The sequence below is a fragment of the Cavia porcellus genome, unplaced genomic scaffold (assembly GCF_034190915.1).
Source record: "Cavia porcellus strain 051 isolate PalLab524CR breed Dunkin Hartley unplaced genomic scaffold, mCavPor4.1 scaffold_18, whole genome shotgun sequence".
In the NCBI taxonomy this organism is placed as follows: Eukaryota; Metazoa; Chordata; class Mammalia; order Rodentia; family Caviidae; genus Cavia; species Cavia porcellus.
Genome location: NW_026947501.1, coordinates 69,924,066 through 69,942,001, shown reverse-complemented (window position 1 = coordinate 69,942,001; position 17,936 = coordinate 69,924,066). Strand labels below are relative to the sequence as shown.

Here is a 17,936-nt window from a genome sequence, read left to right as displayed (position 1 = left end):
CCGAAATCTCTTGTTTCCGTCTACGAGGGTCAGTGCTTTTCCCCAGCAGAGCCGAGAGACGGCATGGTCACCCGATCCCTGGGCACTGGCAGCGAATCTGCTGCATCTTCCCAGAGGAGGCGCCGAGGTTCTCAGCCTTGCAGGAGAAAGGCCGTTAGACAGTGCCTCGTCTTGTGTTTTAAGCCAGCCCTTGCTTACCGGGTGCTAGCTGGGGATGCAGCAGCGGACACACAGCTACACGAGTGCACACATTTCGGCTCCTTTTCCTCCCCGAACAAGGGGCAAGGCTGCACCCGAGAGGCCTTCTGTGCTGGGTGCCTGGGCTCTGTGCTCTCAGCCTGACGTCCTGGATGACCTCGCGTCTGCTTGCTCCTTTCCTCATCGGCCTTTCTAGGTGGAAGAAATGGGAATGTTTCTTAATCCCTTATCCTTTACACAGACTAAGCAGCCCACACACAGCTTCAGAGGAGCAGTGACTTGTTCAAGCTCTTGCACCTGAGGACAGCGTGTGCCTGAGGAGATTCGCCAGCCTCTGCTTTCTGGAGTTTCTTAGGTGATCCCTGCAAGCATTGCCGTGTTCCTGGGGACATCTCTGTGTGTGCCAGTGAGGTGGAGCTCTTGCTTATGCTGGATATTTCTTTGGTGCTTGGGCTTTGGTGTTCGGGCTTAGTATTCTTTGCATCTACCTTAAAGTTATTTGGATATTAAATTTCTTTTTTGTGCACTATTGCATAATATTGGTGCCCCAATGAGACACCTGGCAGCCTCCTGCCTTCTCACAGCGCAGGATGCAGCTGGGGACCCCCCAGGCAGCACACCCAGCTGAGGAGCTGGGCTAATAAATTCCCAGATGCTCAGACCCCACCACCTTGTTGCCTACAGGTCAGAGAGGCCTGTCCTTGGAGGGGAAAGGGCTGCCCAGGGGCTAGGCTCCCCTACGTAGGAGGCCACAGACCGCAGAAGTGGAGGAGAGGCTGGCAGGAGAGGAGCACGCTTCCTGGTGAGCAGCCCTGAGCTGTCACCCTGGCCCTGCGAGAGGACAAGGAAGAGAGAGGAAGTTCGTCTAGGTCCTTCTCCAGCTCTTGAAGGGCTTTCTGGCTCTCCAGAGGTGGCCCCGGGCCAGGCTTTCTTCCTGCCTCCCTGGCCATGTAGGAGGTCTGGGGCTATTAATCCAAGAAAGGGCTCCGCAGGGTGCTGGTCTGGAAGGAGCTGAACCTAACCGGAAGTGGGGTCAGCTTTCTTCTCAGCCCTCCCCGGCCCTCCGTGCTCCGCTCTGACTCGTGGCCCCGCCTCTCCAAAGGCCGCTGTTTTCCTCTGGCGCTGATGTCAGTGGCGAGGCTGGCGGGGATCCGAGGTCCCTGGGTATCAGGGAAGATTTCCTAAAGGAGGGAGGCAGCACTGAGGTTTAGCGAACCAGTAGGTGGTCATGGAGGGGTCCTGAGGACCGGAGAGCGACCCGATCTGGTTTGGGCACTGTGGGATCCCGCGCGGCCTCTGTGCTTCCAGGCCTCGGCCCCACGGCCCCTCCCGCGCCCCCCTCCGGGCGCCGCGCCCCAGATGCGCGCCTTGGTGCCTGAAAAACTTTCGGGCGCTCGCACTGAGCATGCTCGGCGACGGGGCGGGCCCGGGGTCCGGAAGCTCAGGCAACTCCGCCCGGCGCGCCTGCTTGGGGCTGGGTCCCCGAGCGATGGTCTCCGCGGGCCCCCGCGGTCGCGCCGCCTGGGTGCTGGCCGGGGGCGCTCTGGCCGCGGCCTTGGCGCTGGGGGCACCGTCCGGACCGCAGGTAAAGCAGGTCCGACCCGATGCCGACCGTCTACACCCGCGGCTCTTCGCGTTGCCTGAAGGTCGGGAAGGGAGGGCAGGGTGTGAATAGGATGCTGCGGTATTTCTGGGGCGCAGTCCGCGTGTGTCCAGGGAACCTCGAGGAAAAGGGGAGGCTGCACGCCGTGGTGGCTGCGGCTTCAGCTTGGCTGGTGACCTGGGTTCGAATCTGCTCCGCACCCTGAGAACTCTGAGTTCCAGGGCAAGTCAGTTCACCACTTTGTCCCAGTCTACACTGGGGGGCCATGCGAACTCCCCAGAGATCTGTGAGTTTGCAGCGCATCCAGGCCAGGCGAATGCTACAGGTGTCACAAGGTGGTGGCAGTGAAATGAGAGTCCGGACCATTGGCTTGAGTTTTCCCTGATGACACTGTACTGGGTGCCACGATGGATTTTCTAGGCCCTTCCCCTTGGTCCTCCTCCTGTTTGGTCCTGAACTGGGAGCAGTGCTGGCCCTGGCGGTCACGATAGATACCCCGCCCGCAGACCCCAGGCTACACTGCAGAGAAAGTTCAGGAGCCTTACAGGAGATCTGCCCCTTCCTGCCTCGGGTTTCTTAGGTTGTCCCTCCATAAGCACTGTCAGTGTAGGGAGCTTCACACTGCCCTGTGACAATGTGTCCCAGGGTCCTTTGGCGGGTTCCTCCTGGGAGAGTGGAAGTGTCTGGTCCCATTTTGCAGGGGAGACAACCAAGACCCAGGCAGAGATGTCCCCTCCCCAGGCCATTCTCTGCTCAGAGAATAGGGCAGAGTTCTACCCCCTCGGCTCTGCAGGTGGTCCAGCTCTGGAGATCTGTGCTGGAGCACTGGGGTGCTCTGTGTCTGTCAGCAGCCCTGGTCTGGCGAGGCGGGGGCTCTGGAAAGGCGTTGAGCGTGGGGCAGGCCCAGGGCACCTCACTTTCCTATAGGGACCTGGGTCTTGGTGCCCTCAGCACCTTGAGCATTTGCCTCCCTGTGTCCTGGCCCTGCCTGTGCCCATCTCACCGCCAATGGGACCCCCTCTCTTCTGTCACTCTGAAGCAGCCCTTCTGGGAGCTGTACAAGAAAGCACTCAGGCCTTTGTAGGCCCTGGGTGTCCCACCTTGGCCTCTCCCATCTGAGGTTTAGAGATCCATCACATGGGTGACAAATTATTAGGTGATAGGTGATAAATTATATTATTTATTATTAGTATAGTTTGTGATATTATAGTATAAATAGCATATGATACTGTATGAATATTAGTATTGGTATTATGTGAATATTGGTATGTGAATATTAGCATTAAATACATTATGAAATATACAGTATTAAATTGCTAAACCTACAAATATATAGGCATAAATAAAAGTGAACAGGTAAACATACAAAATACCTGTAAATATGACTAAACGTAAATATGTAATGATGTATTCCATGTGTTATAAACCCCATCATTATTAAATGGGATCATACTATTTGTAATTTTGTGCCCTAATGATTCCACTTGATATGCCATAGCATTGTTTCAAGGTAAATGTAGATCTCTTTGATTTATCTACTTCTCTTCTGATTGTAGTAAGTTACATATTGTAAATATCAAAATGTCATAATGTTACCATTGTAATTATTTTTAAATGTACAGTTCAGTATTTGTAGGGCTGTTATACCTGTTACACTGGTGTGGGAAGCTTCTCCGAAGCTCTTTTCATCTTGAAAAGTTGCAACTTTGTGCCCATTTGTGACCAGTTCCTCAGCCCCCCTTTTCTCAGCGTCCAGCAGCCACCCCTCCCCCTTCTATTTCTAAAGATCTGATCCTCCTAGCTTCCCTGTGTAAGTTCACAGAGGCTTTGCATTTGTGTCCTGTGGTTCCCTTCCCTTGGTTTAACGGCCTGCGAAGTTTACCCCTGTCCATCTCAGAATTTGCTCCTTTTTAAGGCTAAGTACTATGCTCTTGTGTGGGTGCATCACACCTGCTTTATCAAAGCCTCATCTGTCGATGAGCTTCTGGGTTCCCTGCATCCCAGCTGCTATGGGGACGTTGTAATCAGACATCTCCTGGAGCTCTGCGTCCAGCTGCTTTGGGCAGAGTCCTGGACTCTGGCTTGCAGGGCCGCTGGGCTTCATTCTTTGGAGCAGCCATGCAGTGGTCTGTTGGGCGGTGGTAATGTAACTTGCCTAAGAGATTAGGCAGGGTGTCTCAGGCTCCTCATGTGAACGCGCTGAGCCCCTAGCCTAGGCGGACCTGAAGTGGGTCTGCTTGGATCAGCGGCAGCAGCTCGCCGGGGTGCGCACACTCAGCAGAGCCAGGCCACCCCGGCGTGAAGTGAGCTTTTCTCAGTCACTGGCTGTGTCTGGAGCAGGTTACCTGGTTACCCCAGAGGAGGAAGAACACTAGGGAATGGGGATCACTGGTTGTGCCATTCGCTTAGGTACCTGGCACCTGGTCAGGGCTCTGTGTAAGGCAAATGTCATATGGCAGAGAGGGTTGGGCCTTTGCAGGCCCAGGGCTCACAAGGAGGAGCGGTAGGTTTGATTGGCTCTGCTGGGACACGTTGTCAACACTCAGGGAGGCTATGCAAGCCAGGAGGAAGCTTTAGGTCTCTGCTCTTCAAAGGGGGACCCAAGGCTCCAAGAGGCCAAGACACTTGTCCAAGTACTCAGGGGAGACAGACAGTTGCCCCACGTCCCCAAGCAGTGTTGGATCTGTCGCTCTGAAAGCTGCAGCTCTGGGCTCCCAGGGTTTGTGAAAGCAGAGCTGGGATTCTAGCCCAGGCCGTCTGATATGAAATCCCAGCCTTGTGGGGCTGCCCCAGAATCTCCCAGAAGATCTGCTGTACCAGGTAGGTGTTATTAGTGCTGTGCTCGGACTCCGCTGGGGTGGTGGCGTTAGGAAGCATCACAGACCTCTGGGTAGAGCTGTGGCTCACCTCTGTGGGAGCCACCGATGGAAATGACTTTCACCTGCTTCTCTGTGTTGCTCAGCTAGAACCATGTTTTTGGATCTTTTAGGGCTCTCCCTGTGTGATTTGGCCCCATGTGGAAACCGCTCACCTGGATACGGCAGGTAAATCTCGCTTTTGTTACATTTTGCATGATTCAGACCTTGTGCAGGAGAGAGAACCCTAAAGCCTCTGCCTCCGTTTCCATACTCTCCGCTGGTGTGGGTGCCTCCAAGGCCCAAGAAGCTGTTCCCTGACCCTTAGTGCCCAGGGCAGAACTGAGGGTAGGGAGAGCCTGTCTGAAAACACAGAATATGCACCTTGGCTAGGCATAGCACAGAGGTTGCTATAACAACTCCACAAACTTGGTGGCTTTGGGCACCCACTTTGTTCCCTTAGAGACTGGAGGCTGGGTGTCCCTACCCTGACCGCAGCCCAGGGCGCCTGTTCCCTTCCTCCTCCTCTCCTCGGATGCCCCGGGTTCTGCTGCCCCTGTGTGTTACATCACACTTGTGCATTGTTGTCTTGTGGTAGAAGCTATGCCTGGAGGGAAAGCAAGCGAAAAAATCTAAGTCTTCAACCCAGTGTCAACTTTACAGCTTCTTCCGGGCCAGGAGTTATTCTTCTCTCTCGTCTTCAGGGCCAGCAGGGTGGCATTTTCTCTTCTGACTGTCCAGCCACCCTCTGCCTTCCTCTTGTGAGGACACATGTGGTGACATGTAGGTCCACCCGGAGAGCCAGGTTATCTCCCTATTGGCGGGCCCTTAACTTAATCTTATCTGTGGTGTGAACATGTAGACGCAGCTGTTTGTGAGGTTGAGGCAGGAGGGTGACTTGAGCTTGGGAGTTGAGAACCATTTTGGAAATATAGTGAGGGCTCTTCTAAACAACCTGCAGACATTTGATACTCCTAAGTATTTTTGCATACAGTGTGGCGGTTAGCTGGTTTTGAGGACAGCCCTGCTGGTTAATTTCTATACCATATTCCCTTCTGAGAGGAACTGGGACTGAGAGAACGGCTGTGAGCTGTCCAGAGTTCCATAGCTGGCCAGCAATTAAGCAGTGTCCACTCAGGATGCTGCTGGCACCCAGCCAGGGTCATGTTGGTGACACTTCTATGCTTTATACAAAATGGGCATGCATTTTGAAAATACACGAATGCAGAGGCAATTTTAGGGGAGCCCTGCCGTATAGGATGGCTCGCAGGCGTCTGCATCCTGCTGTGCCCTGGTCCCCTTGTGATGGCCATCGGAGCTTCTGCTGCAGTAGGCAGAGGCCGAGAAGGAACCCCTGAGGTCGGAAGTGCTCTGTCCACCTAGGGCTAACGTTGGCGTCTGTTCTGCACTGCTGTGACAAGCACCAGGAGCTGTTTGCTTCCTGAAGAAAAGAAGTTGATGTAGCTTACATTTTCGGAAGCTGAAAGCCTAAGGAGAAGCATCAGTGGTGACTCTGATGTGGGCTTTTAGGATGCAACACTGGGCAGATGACATTGCCTGGCAGGAGCTCTCAGCAAGACAAGAGCAAGAGATAGGGAGGTGCTGGTCTCCTTCCTTTACAACAACCTGCTCTCACGAGAGTACATGTGCTTCCGGGAGACCCAGTCCATCCCGCAGGACCCGAATGTACCTCCCGCTGTGGGCGCTGTGGCCCAGCCCTCTCCCACTTGCCTACTTCTTACAGACCTCACCTCCTCTTCATGCTGCCGTACTGGGACCAAGCTCTCAAGCGCATGCAAACCACAGCAGTCAGGGAAACTGAGGCACAGAGAAGTTCAGTGACTTCCACAAGGACTTAGCTGATGAGGGGCAGAGCCCAGATTGGATCCTAGGGCTGTGTGATCCCATGTGTGTGAACATCATCTGTGGAGTTTTTCTGGTTTGGTTCTGATTCATGACTGGGACCAAAGAATGTATTTTCTAGTACACAACCCAGGTGCGGAAGCTACCTTTCAGAGACAGGCCCTTTCAGCCCTTAGCTCTTCAGTCTGCAGACCTCATTTTCCAGGCAAAGAGGGGATAAATTGTTTATTCTCCCATCTACCCATCCGTCTGTCTGTCCATCCATCTATCCACCCAACTAACACCTTCACTCACTCAGCACACCACGGACGCTGCCTTCAGAGTTGAGCTGCCGGGTCCTGCTGCCTGTCACTGCGTTGCGTAACACACGTGCATTGCTGTCTTGTTGCAGAAGCAGTGCGTGGAGAGAAATCCAGGGAGAAAACTGAGTCCCCCACTTCTGCAGCCTCCTCCAGGCCGAGGGCTCATTCCTTCTTCCCCTTCGTACCTGCATGGCCCAAGAAGAGCTTCTTTAAGAGAGAGTCCCCTACAGTGCAGAGCGTGGTAAGGAGCAGATTTTTTGCTTCCGTATAAGTAACACGTGTTGGAAGGAAACTGATTTTGAGTTCATCCTGCGTAAAGGGTTTTTGTTCCTTGAACAAAGCCAGTGTCTTCTCTCTCACCGTGTACATCCCTGGCCAGCAAACTCATTTCCCTTCCGAGGCTCTTCCCTGCATGCTGTGGAGTATTTAGAGGAGAGGAACCCCGGGCTCTGGACAACCAGTCCCAGCACATTTGGCTTCAGTTTTGCACCTGGGGTGGTTCACTCCCAGAAGCTGACGGAGGGTGCTGCTGCTAACAGCCCTTGCAGCTTGCAGTTGGCACACATTTCCTCTGTGCCTTAGCACTTTGTGTTTATGATGTGTGCTTTTATTCCCAAGAAGCTGAGGGTTAGGGAGATTAAGAAACTTATTCCGGGTCTCACGGGTAGAAGTGGCAGAACCAAGATCTGAAGCCTCTGCTCTGAAGGGCAGCTCTGTCCCCTGCTGATGGTTTATGTTCTGTTTTATGTCTTGGCTCCTCATAGCACTGTCTTTCAGTGTAAGATTTAGCAGCTTAAAGTGGCCCTGAAGACCCTTGAGCTCAAACTTGGTGACTTAATTCAATCGAATGCATTCTTACTGGCCTGGAGATCAGGAGTCTGAAATCAGAGTGTGGTCAGGGCTGTGCTCCCTGAAGGCTCTAGGGAGGACCCTTGCTGCCTCCTCTAGCTCCTGAGGAGTCCAGGTAACCTTGGCAGTGGCCACATCACTCCCATCTCTGCCTCTGTCTTCACATGGCTTCCTCTTTGTGTCTCTTCTGACTGTAAGGACAGTTGTCTGAGGCTTAGTTTCCTCATCTGTAAAATGGAAGAACTTGGATGCCTGCCTGTGGGGCCTGGTATTCGGAAGATGTCACTGTTGCCCTGATGTTAGTATTACCTGGAGCCATACTACTCTGGGGCTCAGGCTGTAGCCTGCCCAATTGCAGGTGGCAGGTGGGCCAGGCAGAGAGCAGGGAGGCATGGCCACCCCAGTGAGGGGTGCCACAAAAGCTGCCTCGAGGAGGGAAGAGCCCAGCCAGGTCAAAGGCTGTGCACTAACACCAAGGGGCTCCAGTGCTGGGGTTAGGGCGATGGCAAGGATGGAGTGAACGTCAAAGAGAAGACAGAGTCCTGCCTTTTCACTGTGTCCTTTCATGGGAGCCCTTGTTGGCAGTGGGGGACAGAGCTGGGTAGATTCTCCATGCTCACGGGAGCCCGACTCATGCAGGGGCTGTCCTTATGTTTACCTTTCCCCTGCTGCGGTTGGTGGCTGCCCTAAGTCAGCCCTGGCCAGGGGCAGGATGCCACCTGGTCCCTGGGACAGTCCAAGGCTCTGCTCAGTTCCTCTCGCCGAGGGTGGAGCCCTCGTTTGCTGAGTCCCTGTGACAACATGTGGCGTCCACACGCTTCCAAACCGGGAATGAGTCATTGTAATTTCATGTCCGCATTCTCTCTTCCAATCTTTTATTTCCTTCCTATTCTTTAATGCTCTTGAAAAAAATCAAGATTACTTACGAGAGGATTAATGAAAGTAATCCCTTTACCTTCTTTTTAAAAGTTTGTCATCTTGTTCTTTTATTAAATATGTGCAGCATCAAATATTTTCATTTTCTTATAATTTCTGTATTTTATTGTAGTATGGAGACACTTCAAGAGAAGGTCAAGGGACTTCTGAGAATGGAGTGATTTTTCAGAAATGTGCACTGGTGAGTTTCCATACAGTGCTTGCTCTTGATGGGAAGATAATTGGATTTAACTAACACACATTAGTAGACTTATGTATTTAAGAACTGGCAAATGGTGGGCTTATCTGTCCGTGTCTGGACCCATAAATGATGACAAAAAAGTAAGGGCTCTGTATTAGTTACTTGTTTTGTTGCTGGAACAAAATGCCCAACGTGCACAACTAAAAAGAGGAAATGTTTATTTGGGTCGGGGTCTCCGAGGTTTCAGTCCATGGTTAGCCAGTGCAAGGAAGAATCATGGCGGAGGGCCCTGGAGGAGGAGAGCTGCCACCAAATGGCAGCTGGGAAGCAGAGAGGGAGGAAAGAGCCAGAGAGGGGCGGTCAGGGATAGATGAACCTTTGCAAGGGGCACCCCCAGGGGCTTGCCTTGTCCATTGAGCTGTGGACTCATCAGTGGGTCACCCCACCTGATGAAGTGAGCAACTTCCTGGTCCATTCCCTTCCTCCGTCTCATCAGGCAGCAGTGAAGCCTTCATCGCAAGGAGGCTTTTAGAGGGTATTTTGGATCCCAGGCATAACAGGATCCTCTTCCTTATCCATGCTTCTCTAGGCAACAAATTATCATTGGTAAAAATTTACAGGGAACAGGGAAGAAAGTACAATGTATTTACTCCCTGATTTCAGACATTAACATGGTACCTCCTTGAAGTCTGTTAGCTCTCTAGTTCTGCTAATTCCAGAGGATGGTTATCACATTACCCTGTGTTGGGGTTTCCCGGGGCCACCCTCAGCCCAGTGACTCTCAGGACTCCCCAAAGTCAGAAAGCCGATACACACAGTTTATCACAGCACTGGGTACACAGTAAAGTCAGCAAAGGGATAAGGCATGTGAGCAGAGCCCAGGAAGACCAAGCACAAGCTTCTGGGTATCTTTTTTTCTGTAGGCAGCATAGACCCAAACCCAGTTCTCAAGCTTGCTTTTTTCACTTGCATTCCTGAGCTCACGCATCTTGGGAAATGCACTGCTTCCTTCTCTTTTCTGCAGCTATTTTTACAGAGCTGGGAGAAGCGGGTGCAGGTGTGATGAGACTATGGCTGGAGAGAGGGAAGTGGGGCAGGGCTGTGGGCCCACCAGGTGGAGGGCCACTGGATCGGGTCCATGTTGGAACCATTCGTCCTGGGGCTGGGAAGAAGCTGCATGGAGGAGATGGGCCAGGAGGCGACGAGCAGCTCACCTTGTTCTGAGAGTTCAAATGGCCATCACAGCTGCTGCGTTGGGGCGGATGGAGCTGCATCTTCAAAGTGCCGGCGTACAGAGGAGCCATTGTTCACTCTTCTGGGTGGCGCTGTGCTCTCCGTCTCCTGACCTGACTGTGCTTCCACACTGGGCTCCTTTTTCTTCAGAGGTTCTGCAGGGATGATTTCATTGCATCTCAGAGTCCCAATTTCTTGGAAACTGTCTCCAAGCAACTGCTTGGCAGTGTGGATCAGAACCCTCCAGGGCTTGGAAATCAGGGACCCCATACATTTTTAGGGTCTCTGTTAGAGCGGGGGTGCACAGTCTGGCTTGTGTCCTGTTCAGAAGCTAGACTTGACAGCTCACCTGCCCTCTTCCCACCTCCTCCTGTCCAGGTGTCCGGGCACAGCGAATCACCGGCAGTGCGTGTGCATCTGGTTGTGAACAACACCCGGGCACCCTTGTCAGCTAACCTCTCGGATCTGCTCGTGCTGGACGACACCAGTGGTCTTGCTGTCAGAGACTCACCTGGAAATAAGACCCCAGATGGACTGCAGGCTTTCAAAAAGGAGTTCCTGCCAGGTAACAGTGGTGCATGGTTGGGCCAGGGAAAGTGGGAAGTGCTGAAAATATTCTCAGAACATTTTCTGCGGATGCAGCGTGCCTTAGATGGGTTTGTGTTCACTTGGTTGAGGCTCGCAGACCCTCTGATTACCAGGGTAGCAAAGGAAGAGACCATTCCTCGGCATCTGCAGTCGAAAAGCTTGATTCCTTTGTTGGCAGAGGTGGGATTTGGGGACAAAATTCTGTGCAATTTTAAAAAGAAATCAGTTTTTATTAGGAGGAATTTCAAACAGATAGTAGGAAATTCAGAAATTTCAAGCACTTCCCATGGGTGGCTTCACTGAATTCTGTTTTAACATAAAGTCTTAGTTACTTTTCTTGTTTCTTTGATAAAATACTCAACAACCACAAGTTAAAAGTGGAAAGGCTTATTTTGGCTCACAGTTTGTAGAGGTTTCAGCCTGTAGTTGCCTGACTCCAAGGCAGGGTGGTGTGGCAGGGGCCATTGTGTAGGAGGAACAGTCCATGGCGTGACAGGCAGGAGGCAGCAGAATGCAAGCAGTGACTGCCTTTTTTCAGTCTCTTTATGTTCCAGACAGGCTACAGTCTATTCATGCCCAAGTGGGGCTTTCATTATCCACACCCAGTGTGATGCTAGGTCCATTTAGTTATCACACGCCCTTAATCCTAGTATCACACACCCAGGATCCAGCCACTCCCCAAAGTCCCACCTGTGACCACTTAGACCTTGGGGTGACTTCTAGATGCCAACCGTCACACATGGCCACACTCCACGCCTCCTGGTGCCTGCCCCGAGCCATCGTGGTTTCTCCCGTGAGGGTGAGGGAGTTACCCGCTGGCTGGGATGGTGGGAAGTACTCCTAGTGTCCTGTTTTTGATTTTGTTCCTGTTGCTGTTTTCTAGTTGTTACTTATGCCCCTGTCACCTCTGCTTGTGAGATTATCCCTGAACTCACCATTATGCCACAGGCTGGCAGGCTGATTTTCAGCTTTGGGGGCAGCAACTCCTCTCCCCACCCCACAGAACAGATAGATGACTGTCATCAAATGATCAGTCAGAGCCCAGTTGTCGAGGCTCTGACTCCATGATCATTTGGTGCTCTTTCCTTACTGAGGCTAATGCGATTTAAGGAAAGAGTTGGACCAGAGAGATAGGTGGCCTTCTCCTTACTAATGGATTGGTTTTAAGCAAGTCAGCCTCCCTCAGTCTCATTTATTCTTCTGCACGTTGCAGAATACGAGCTCCATCCACGTGCCGAGGTGGACCTCAAAGCAGAGAATGTGGGGCTCAGCTGGGTTCATGGATGCGCCCAGGGAGGGATAAATCACCGAGCTGGGGAGGTCTGACGGTGATGCTCTAGCCAGGATCCCTTTCATGATTGTTACTGTCCTGTCTACATTGTCTCAGCTTTTGTCCTTACATAAAGGAAAACTGGTTGCTGAGGGGTCTGAAATCCCCCGAGATTCCTGGAATCAGTGCATGCTCCTTTCCCACCTCTTCTCTCCAGGTTACTTATTCTTTCTGAGGAGGTTTCCCTGAGTTGAGAGATGAAGTCCTGGTGCATATTAGGGCTAAACTGTAATCCCTGTTAGAGAGGAGGCGGGGCTCGAGGTTGGGCACAGGTGCCCCACAGTGACCAGCAGAGCTAGTCTGTTGACCCAGCCAGCCACTCCCAGAATCCCTGTCCCCTGTGAAATGAGCCCTGCTGGGGTGGAGGCGTGGCAGTCCTTTTCCTGATGCCCATGTGCTTGTCTCTGAGCAGTGGGCGACTCCTACCTGGTCAGCTACACCGCATCGCTGGACCCCGGAGCCATCAGCACCTTGGAGAGCCTGAGCCTTCCTGCCCAGCTCACGTTTCAGAGCTCCATGCTGGTATCTCCTTTGTTACTTGGATTCCTGACTTGTGGGGGTGAGGGGAGGTTGTTTCAGGAGCCTGAGGAGGAAGGGCAGAAGATCCTCCTCCTTCCTTTCCCTTCAGCGCCACGTGTGGGCTTATCATGAGGATAAACACCCCAAATCTTCACAGCCTTTTCTGCTGTAACCAGTTAACCTGTGGCTAGCATTCCTGTGAATTTCTCACGGCTGTGGAAACAAAGTGTCACAGACTGGGTGGCTCCCGGACAACAATGTAGTGTCGCATCCCCTGACAGCTGGAGGGAGGCTGGCTCCTCCCCAGCCTCTCTGCTCGGCTTGCGTGGGGCATCATCTCCTGTGTCCTCATGCAGCTCTCCTGTGGGTGTCTGTGTTCTCCTCTCGTCCTTTTACAAGGACCCCAGACATTCCAAACCCTAATGGCCCCAGTTAACATTGACCTTTGAAAGTCCTGTCTCCAAACATTCACTTCCAGTTCACTGAGGCTCTGGGCTTCGGCAGATGCGGCCTGGGAGCACCGTGGAGCCCCCTTCAGCAGTGCTGTTCCCTCCTCTGTGGCTTGTTTCTCTTTGCGAGTGCCCACAGAGCCAAGCAGTGAGTGCTGTCAGCCCTGCATGCTGGGCAGTGCTGCCCACTTAGGGTACTCGCCAGGGAGCCGTGGGCCTTGTGTTCAAGGAGCTCATGGCTCCTTTTGCCGTTTTATTCTGACTTCAGCCCCTGGAGAAAGACCTTCTTCATAGGCATAGAAAATGTGGCTTGGAGCGTGACTGTCACCACCCAGGTCACAGGACAGAATCAAATGAGATACGCAGCAGGGCTCCTCCTGGGAACCCTTGGTGCCCAAGGCTGCTTCGGGCCCTATTCGGCCTTTCTGCTGCAACAGGGAAAAAAACAAAACAAAACAAAAAAACAAAAACAAAACCCTTCAGATGAAATTAGGGGAAGGAAAGAGGCTAAACGATAAAGACCAGATACAAGAAAACCATGTGGAACTGTTGGAAAAGATAGAGCCATCAGGGCATAATTAGGTACAAAGTCAAAGAGGACGAAAGATAAGAAGGAAGGGGAAAACGCCCCAAGTGCCATTGGCAGTTTCCAAGCACAGGAGCCAAGTCAGTTAAAATAAAAATTTCAGATAAATGTCTGAGACTCAGAATGGCGTGACATTTGAAGCTCCCCTCTCCACTGATGGGAGCATCAGGACTGGAACCAGGGCCGTCGTGCAGCACTGGGGTCCACTGTCTCCAGCAGAGCCTGTGTCTTCTCAGCAGCAGAACAGTAAAGGCTGATCTACAGGTGCTGGGGTTTGGGAAATTAGTGTTCGGGTTTCCATGAGCCTCTGGTAGAGAAAGCCGTATCCTCTGACCACAGACCTGTGCCCCAGGGGACCCTCCCCCAGCTCTACCTGGCTTGGCAGTCTGGGGAGTGCAGCCCCAGACATGGGTGGGGACCAACACCAGGTGCCCACCCTATGTGGGAGACTCCAGCCCCAGTCGGTTGAAGCACCCTCTTCATTCTTTTCTAGAACAGAACGCAGCTGCAAGCCGTCTTGACCATAACAGTGGCTGAAAAGATAACAGTAAGTGACCGTGCACGACGGTATTGTGTGCCCCTGTCCTTGGCCTGGGTGTCTGGGTCTCTGGTTTGTCTTTGGAGCCCCACAGGCACTGGAGGCCACAGGCAGTGTTGAGTCCCAGGTGGCCCTGGACTGGTGGCTGGCTCTCCTGATGACTGTGTCTGGGATGTGGTTGGTCCCTGCTTGGACAGGCCGATGCTGCCTGGTCATCTGTACTGCTGTGTGTCCTGTGCCTTCCTGGCCCCACGTCTGGTGGGGTCAGATCAGCCAGAGCCCTGCACCCTGTCTGGCCCCTGCCCCGGCCCCTGCCATCCCCGTTAGCATTCGCAGTGCTGCTCCCAGTGTGGTGTTTCTTGGCACACACCGAGGGCTCGCTGACTAGTGTGTCTCCACAAACGGGGCCTGCAGGCTGTGCACCTGGTGGGCTCTGCTAGAGAAATTGTCTCACACGACTCTGCAGGTGTGTACAGGCTGGGAACCCTGGGTGGCCGTCTGAGACTGAGGGTGGCAGAACCAAGGGAGAGAGAGCGTGACTCTCAGTCCAAGGCTAAGACCTTAGCACCTGGGGCTTCTGTGTCAGCCCTGCAGTCCAGGCTGCGGAGCTGGGGTGCTGATGTCCATGGGTAGAAGACACCATCTCCACTTAGGAGGTCATAGACACCTTCTCCTTCCCTGCCTTTGCTCTGTGGGGGACCCAGCCGACTTGGTGCTACCTGCACAAAGGAGGGAATGTCCCTCCTTAGTCTGTTGGGACTCACACTAATCACCCTCCCTGACATGCCCCAGTAATGCTTTCTCTGGTGTCTCTTATCTGTCCAGCCGACACTTACCATGCACTGCCAGACCGTGCGTCTGCTGGGTGCCAGGTCTTCTAAGCAGTTTACTTACGTCACACCTTGTCTGCTTTACCCCCGTCTTGTGGGAGATTATCTATCACTCCCAGTTAGTAGCTGGGCAGGAAGCCAAGGCATGGGTACCAAGGACAAGTCATTTGCCCAAGATCTCGTGGCTAGAGCATCACCATCCCCAAGAGCTCCCTCAGGCTGGTGACCTCTGGTAGGACTCACAGGTCCACTTGGGGTTGTGCTCAGGGCCCTGACTGACTTCAGTGAGAGGACCCGGGGGAATAGTCTCGGTGTGCAGTGTGGAGAAAGCCAGCTGCCAGCATCGGAGAGCCCTCCTAGCTTCGTCGGTACCCGGGCCCTCTGGAGGGTGGCACTTTGGATTGTCTCTTTAATCCTTTCTTCTGGGCTCCAGAGTGGTAGAGACTCTGAGCCCAGGCAGTGTGGTGCAGAGCCCCGTGGTCAATCTGGGCCATACTGTCTCTGAGGGCTGGTCAGGTGACTGTTAGCTGGGCCGTCAGCAGCATGGCTCTCAGTCCTCTGTCCTCATCTGAGTTCCTATTGGCAGAGGCCACGTCTCATTTCCCCTGTGTCCCCTGCAGTGCCTTACCCTATAGGTGACATTCAACCAGTAAACTTCCCTTGATGGAGCTGATGGTCATCAGTGATGATTATTGCTCAGTGGAGGAGGTGTTGGTGGCTCTATGACTGTCATGAATGGCAGAGGACATTCATGTCCTTGCTCCTTGACCAGGGCTGTCTGGTGGGGACAGAGAGAAGCCATCCCAGAGCATAGGGCTGCTTTTGGCCTGCAGATTGCCTTCAAGGGCAGTGGGGAAGGTACCCCTTGGAAAACAGGTTGGCCCTACTCGGTGCCCTTGGGCTGCTGCAGGGGGCTCCCCAGACACCATCTGTGGCCATCAGTGCTGTGAACACATCAGGCTGTCAGGTTGGAAGACCTGGCTTTGGATCCCTGTCCCCCCACTAGTTATAGGCAGCTGGGCACACTGCTTGCCACTTGGGACCTTGGTTTTCACAGTAGCAGAAGGAGGACCCTGACATTGCCCACCTCGTAGGGCGGTTGCTGAGATAAATGGATCTGTGGGTGATGCACCCTTTGTGGTGCTGGTTATCTAGCAAGTTTAAGTGAACAACAGCAGTTGTCACCAGAATCATTAATAGGTACATGTGAGAACAGCCCACCTAGGCCCAGTGTTCTGTTATCATCGTAAGAACGTCATTTATTAGGATTTCATGCTCAAACACTCATGGGACCACAAGGTGCTAGAAGTGCATGTCGGGCCTAGTGCAAGATTTGGAATCCAGGGAACTCAGGTTAGGCTCAATGTACTGTCCCCACCACAACTTCGTCAGTGCAGTTGTAACTGAATCTGAGAGTCTGTAACTTAAGATATAGTTTGGATGCATGCTGGACCCTAGCAGGACAGATCTGTCTGCACAGGCGGGCTGGTGGGCTTCCTGGAAGAGCTGGGCTGTGAAGGTCAGGATTGGTGAGAGGTGGGGTGACCGGAGCCGCGGGAGACAGGAGACCAAACTCGAGCAGGATCAGCTCTCAAAGTTTATTGCGTACAGCGAACCAGACCTAACAAGGTCCGCCACCCTCAACGTTGGTTCCTCTTCTGCCCGTTGGGGGCAGGAACAACCTCTTATAAGGGGAAGCAGTATCCAATCACAGAGAAGCACATCTAACAAGCTGATAGGCTAGCGTCACGGGTAACTGGGCAGACATGACAATTTGGCGGGCTTGTTCAGGCCGGGAAGAACCCGGAAGCAGGAAATGGGCGCCATCATAGGCGGCTTCCCACATCTCCCCCTTTTTTATTTATTAAAATAGGATGGTCTGTGGGTCCCTCCAAGGTGTCTATGACCTTGTTGCTGTTAGACACCTAGGAGTGGGCCTACCTTGTAGGCCGAGGCATGAGAGAATGTAGAGGTCTATACCCTGCTGTGCATCACCCTGTTTTGTGCATATCCTTGTGCCAGGACCATGCTCAAGGTGAGTGGTTCATTTTTTCGCAGGGCCAGGCTTTTGTGAACCGAACCTGGATGCATATAGACATTCATTCCTGCCTTCCCCCCAACCTTTGGGGCGGATGGCACTGCAGTACCCTTGGTCTCGCATCTCAATGCCAATAATTTGACTCCGGGAGGGACCCCTGGCCTTATAGGCCATGTATATCTGAGTGGAGCCTGTCTTAGGTTGACTGGGAGGGCTTTTCCCATCTTACCCGTCATTGGCTTGCCCACTCAGCTCTTATAGCTGATGTTCTGCAATGTGAAGGAGATATGCGGCGGCCTGCTGGCCTGATGGGCCACCTGCTGCCATTTGCATGGCTGCCATGGCTGTGATCTTAACCTGCTGCTGAGTTTGTATGAGGCGATCTAACAAGCATTTAATAACCACAAGCCCCACTAGGATGGCCACGGCAATCAGGATCCAAGTAGTCAGGTTGGGCCAGGAGAACCAGGAGGTGACGCGTTCCCACAAACTGGCTATAACACTGCCTAAAGTTGATAAATCGAACCTGACTGGACCTAGTTGGATACCGTCCATATTGTCAAGTTCCTGACCGACTATGAGGGACAAATTGTGAAACTTAGGTAGGTAGGTGTCTTGCAGCCAAGCTGTCATATTTTTAACAGTGTTGGTCAAATTTGTGCGAACAGGGGTGATTAATAGGAACCCACAGAATAGAAAAGGCTCCAAACCAGACATTTTAGTTTGTAGATGGTCTCGGGCGCTGAGCGTCGGTCCCAGAAGGGTCGAGTTGACTTGTGTCCGCGGGCTTATCCTCCTGTGCTTTATCAGGAACTGGTGGGGAGTTTACTGCTCGCGTCAATCTTTCCGGGACCCACAGCGGTTCGCAGCCTGGTTCCTGTGGGAAGACACAAACTGCACCTCGGGTCCAGCTAACCACTGGATCCGGGCCCATCCATTGTCCTGTAAGGACATCTTTCCATCTCACCAGCCCTTTGTCGGCCGGGGACGGGTTATTGTGCTCCATGGCAGGGGAATGATTATTGTGATTAAGGTTTA

General features: G+C 53.0%; 2 protein-coding genes across 6 annotated transcripts in view; one reads left to right on the top strand and one right to left on the bottom strand.

The window, feature by feature from the left end:
* Positions 1 to 981, bottom strand: part of Evc (EvC ciliary complex subunit 1) — a 43,572-nt gene extending 42,591 nt beyond the window's left edge. The window contains exons 1-2 of one of the 2 annotated variants that reach the window (XM_013146552.3): positions 496 to 981; positions 199 to 390 (exon numbers count right to left, since the gene is read on the bottom strand). The gene's annotated coding sequence lies outside the window, so the exon portion shown is untranslated. Of the gene's footprint in view, positions 1 to 198 lie in introns of both variants that reach the window. The other variant, XM_063230180.1, reaches the window with a different exon arrangement.
* Positions 982 to 1,365: 384 nt separating this feature from the next.
* Evc2 (EvC ciliary complex subunit 2) overlaps positions 1,366 to 17,936 on the top strand; it is a 107,801-nt gene continuing 91,230 nt past the window's right edge. For 2 of the 4 annotated variants that reach the window (XR_010040873.1, XM_063230175.1), the window contains exons 1-7: positions 1,366 to 1,783; positions 4,791 to 4,845; positions 6,911 to 7,062; positions 8,719 to 8,787; positions 10,399 to 10,585; positions 12,351 to 12,460; positions 13,986 to 14,039. Coding sequence is in view for 3 of the 4 variants with exons in the window: in XM_063230175.1 (XP_063086245.1) it covers positions 1,604 to 1,783; positions 4,791 to 4,845; positions 6,911 to 7,062; positions 8,719 to 8,787; positions 10,399 to 10,585; positions 12,351 to 12,460; positions 13,986 to 14,039 (807 nt within the window). In the remaining variant the exon portion in view is untranslated. The remainder of the gene's footprint in view (positions 1,784 to 4,790; positions 4,846 to 6,910; positions 7,063 to 8,718; positions 8,788 to 10,398; positions 10,586 to 12,350; positions 12,461 to 13,985; positions 14,040 to 17,936) is intronic. The other 2 variants (XM_063230173.1, XM_063230172.1) reach the window with 1 other exon arrangement.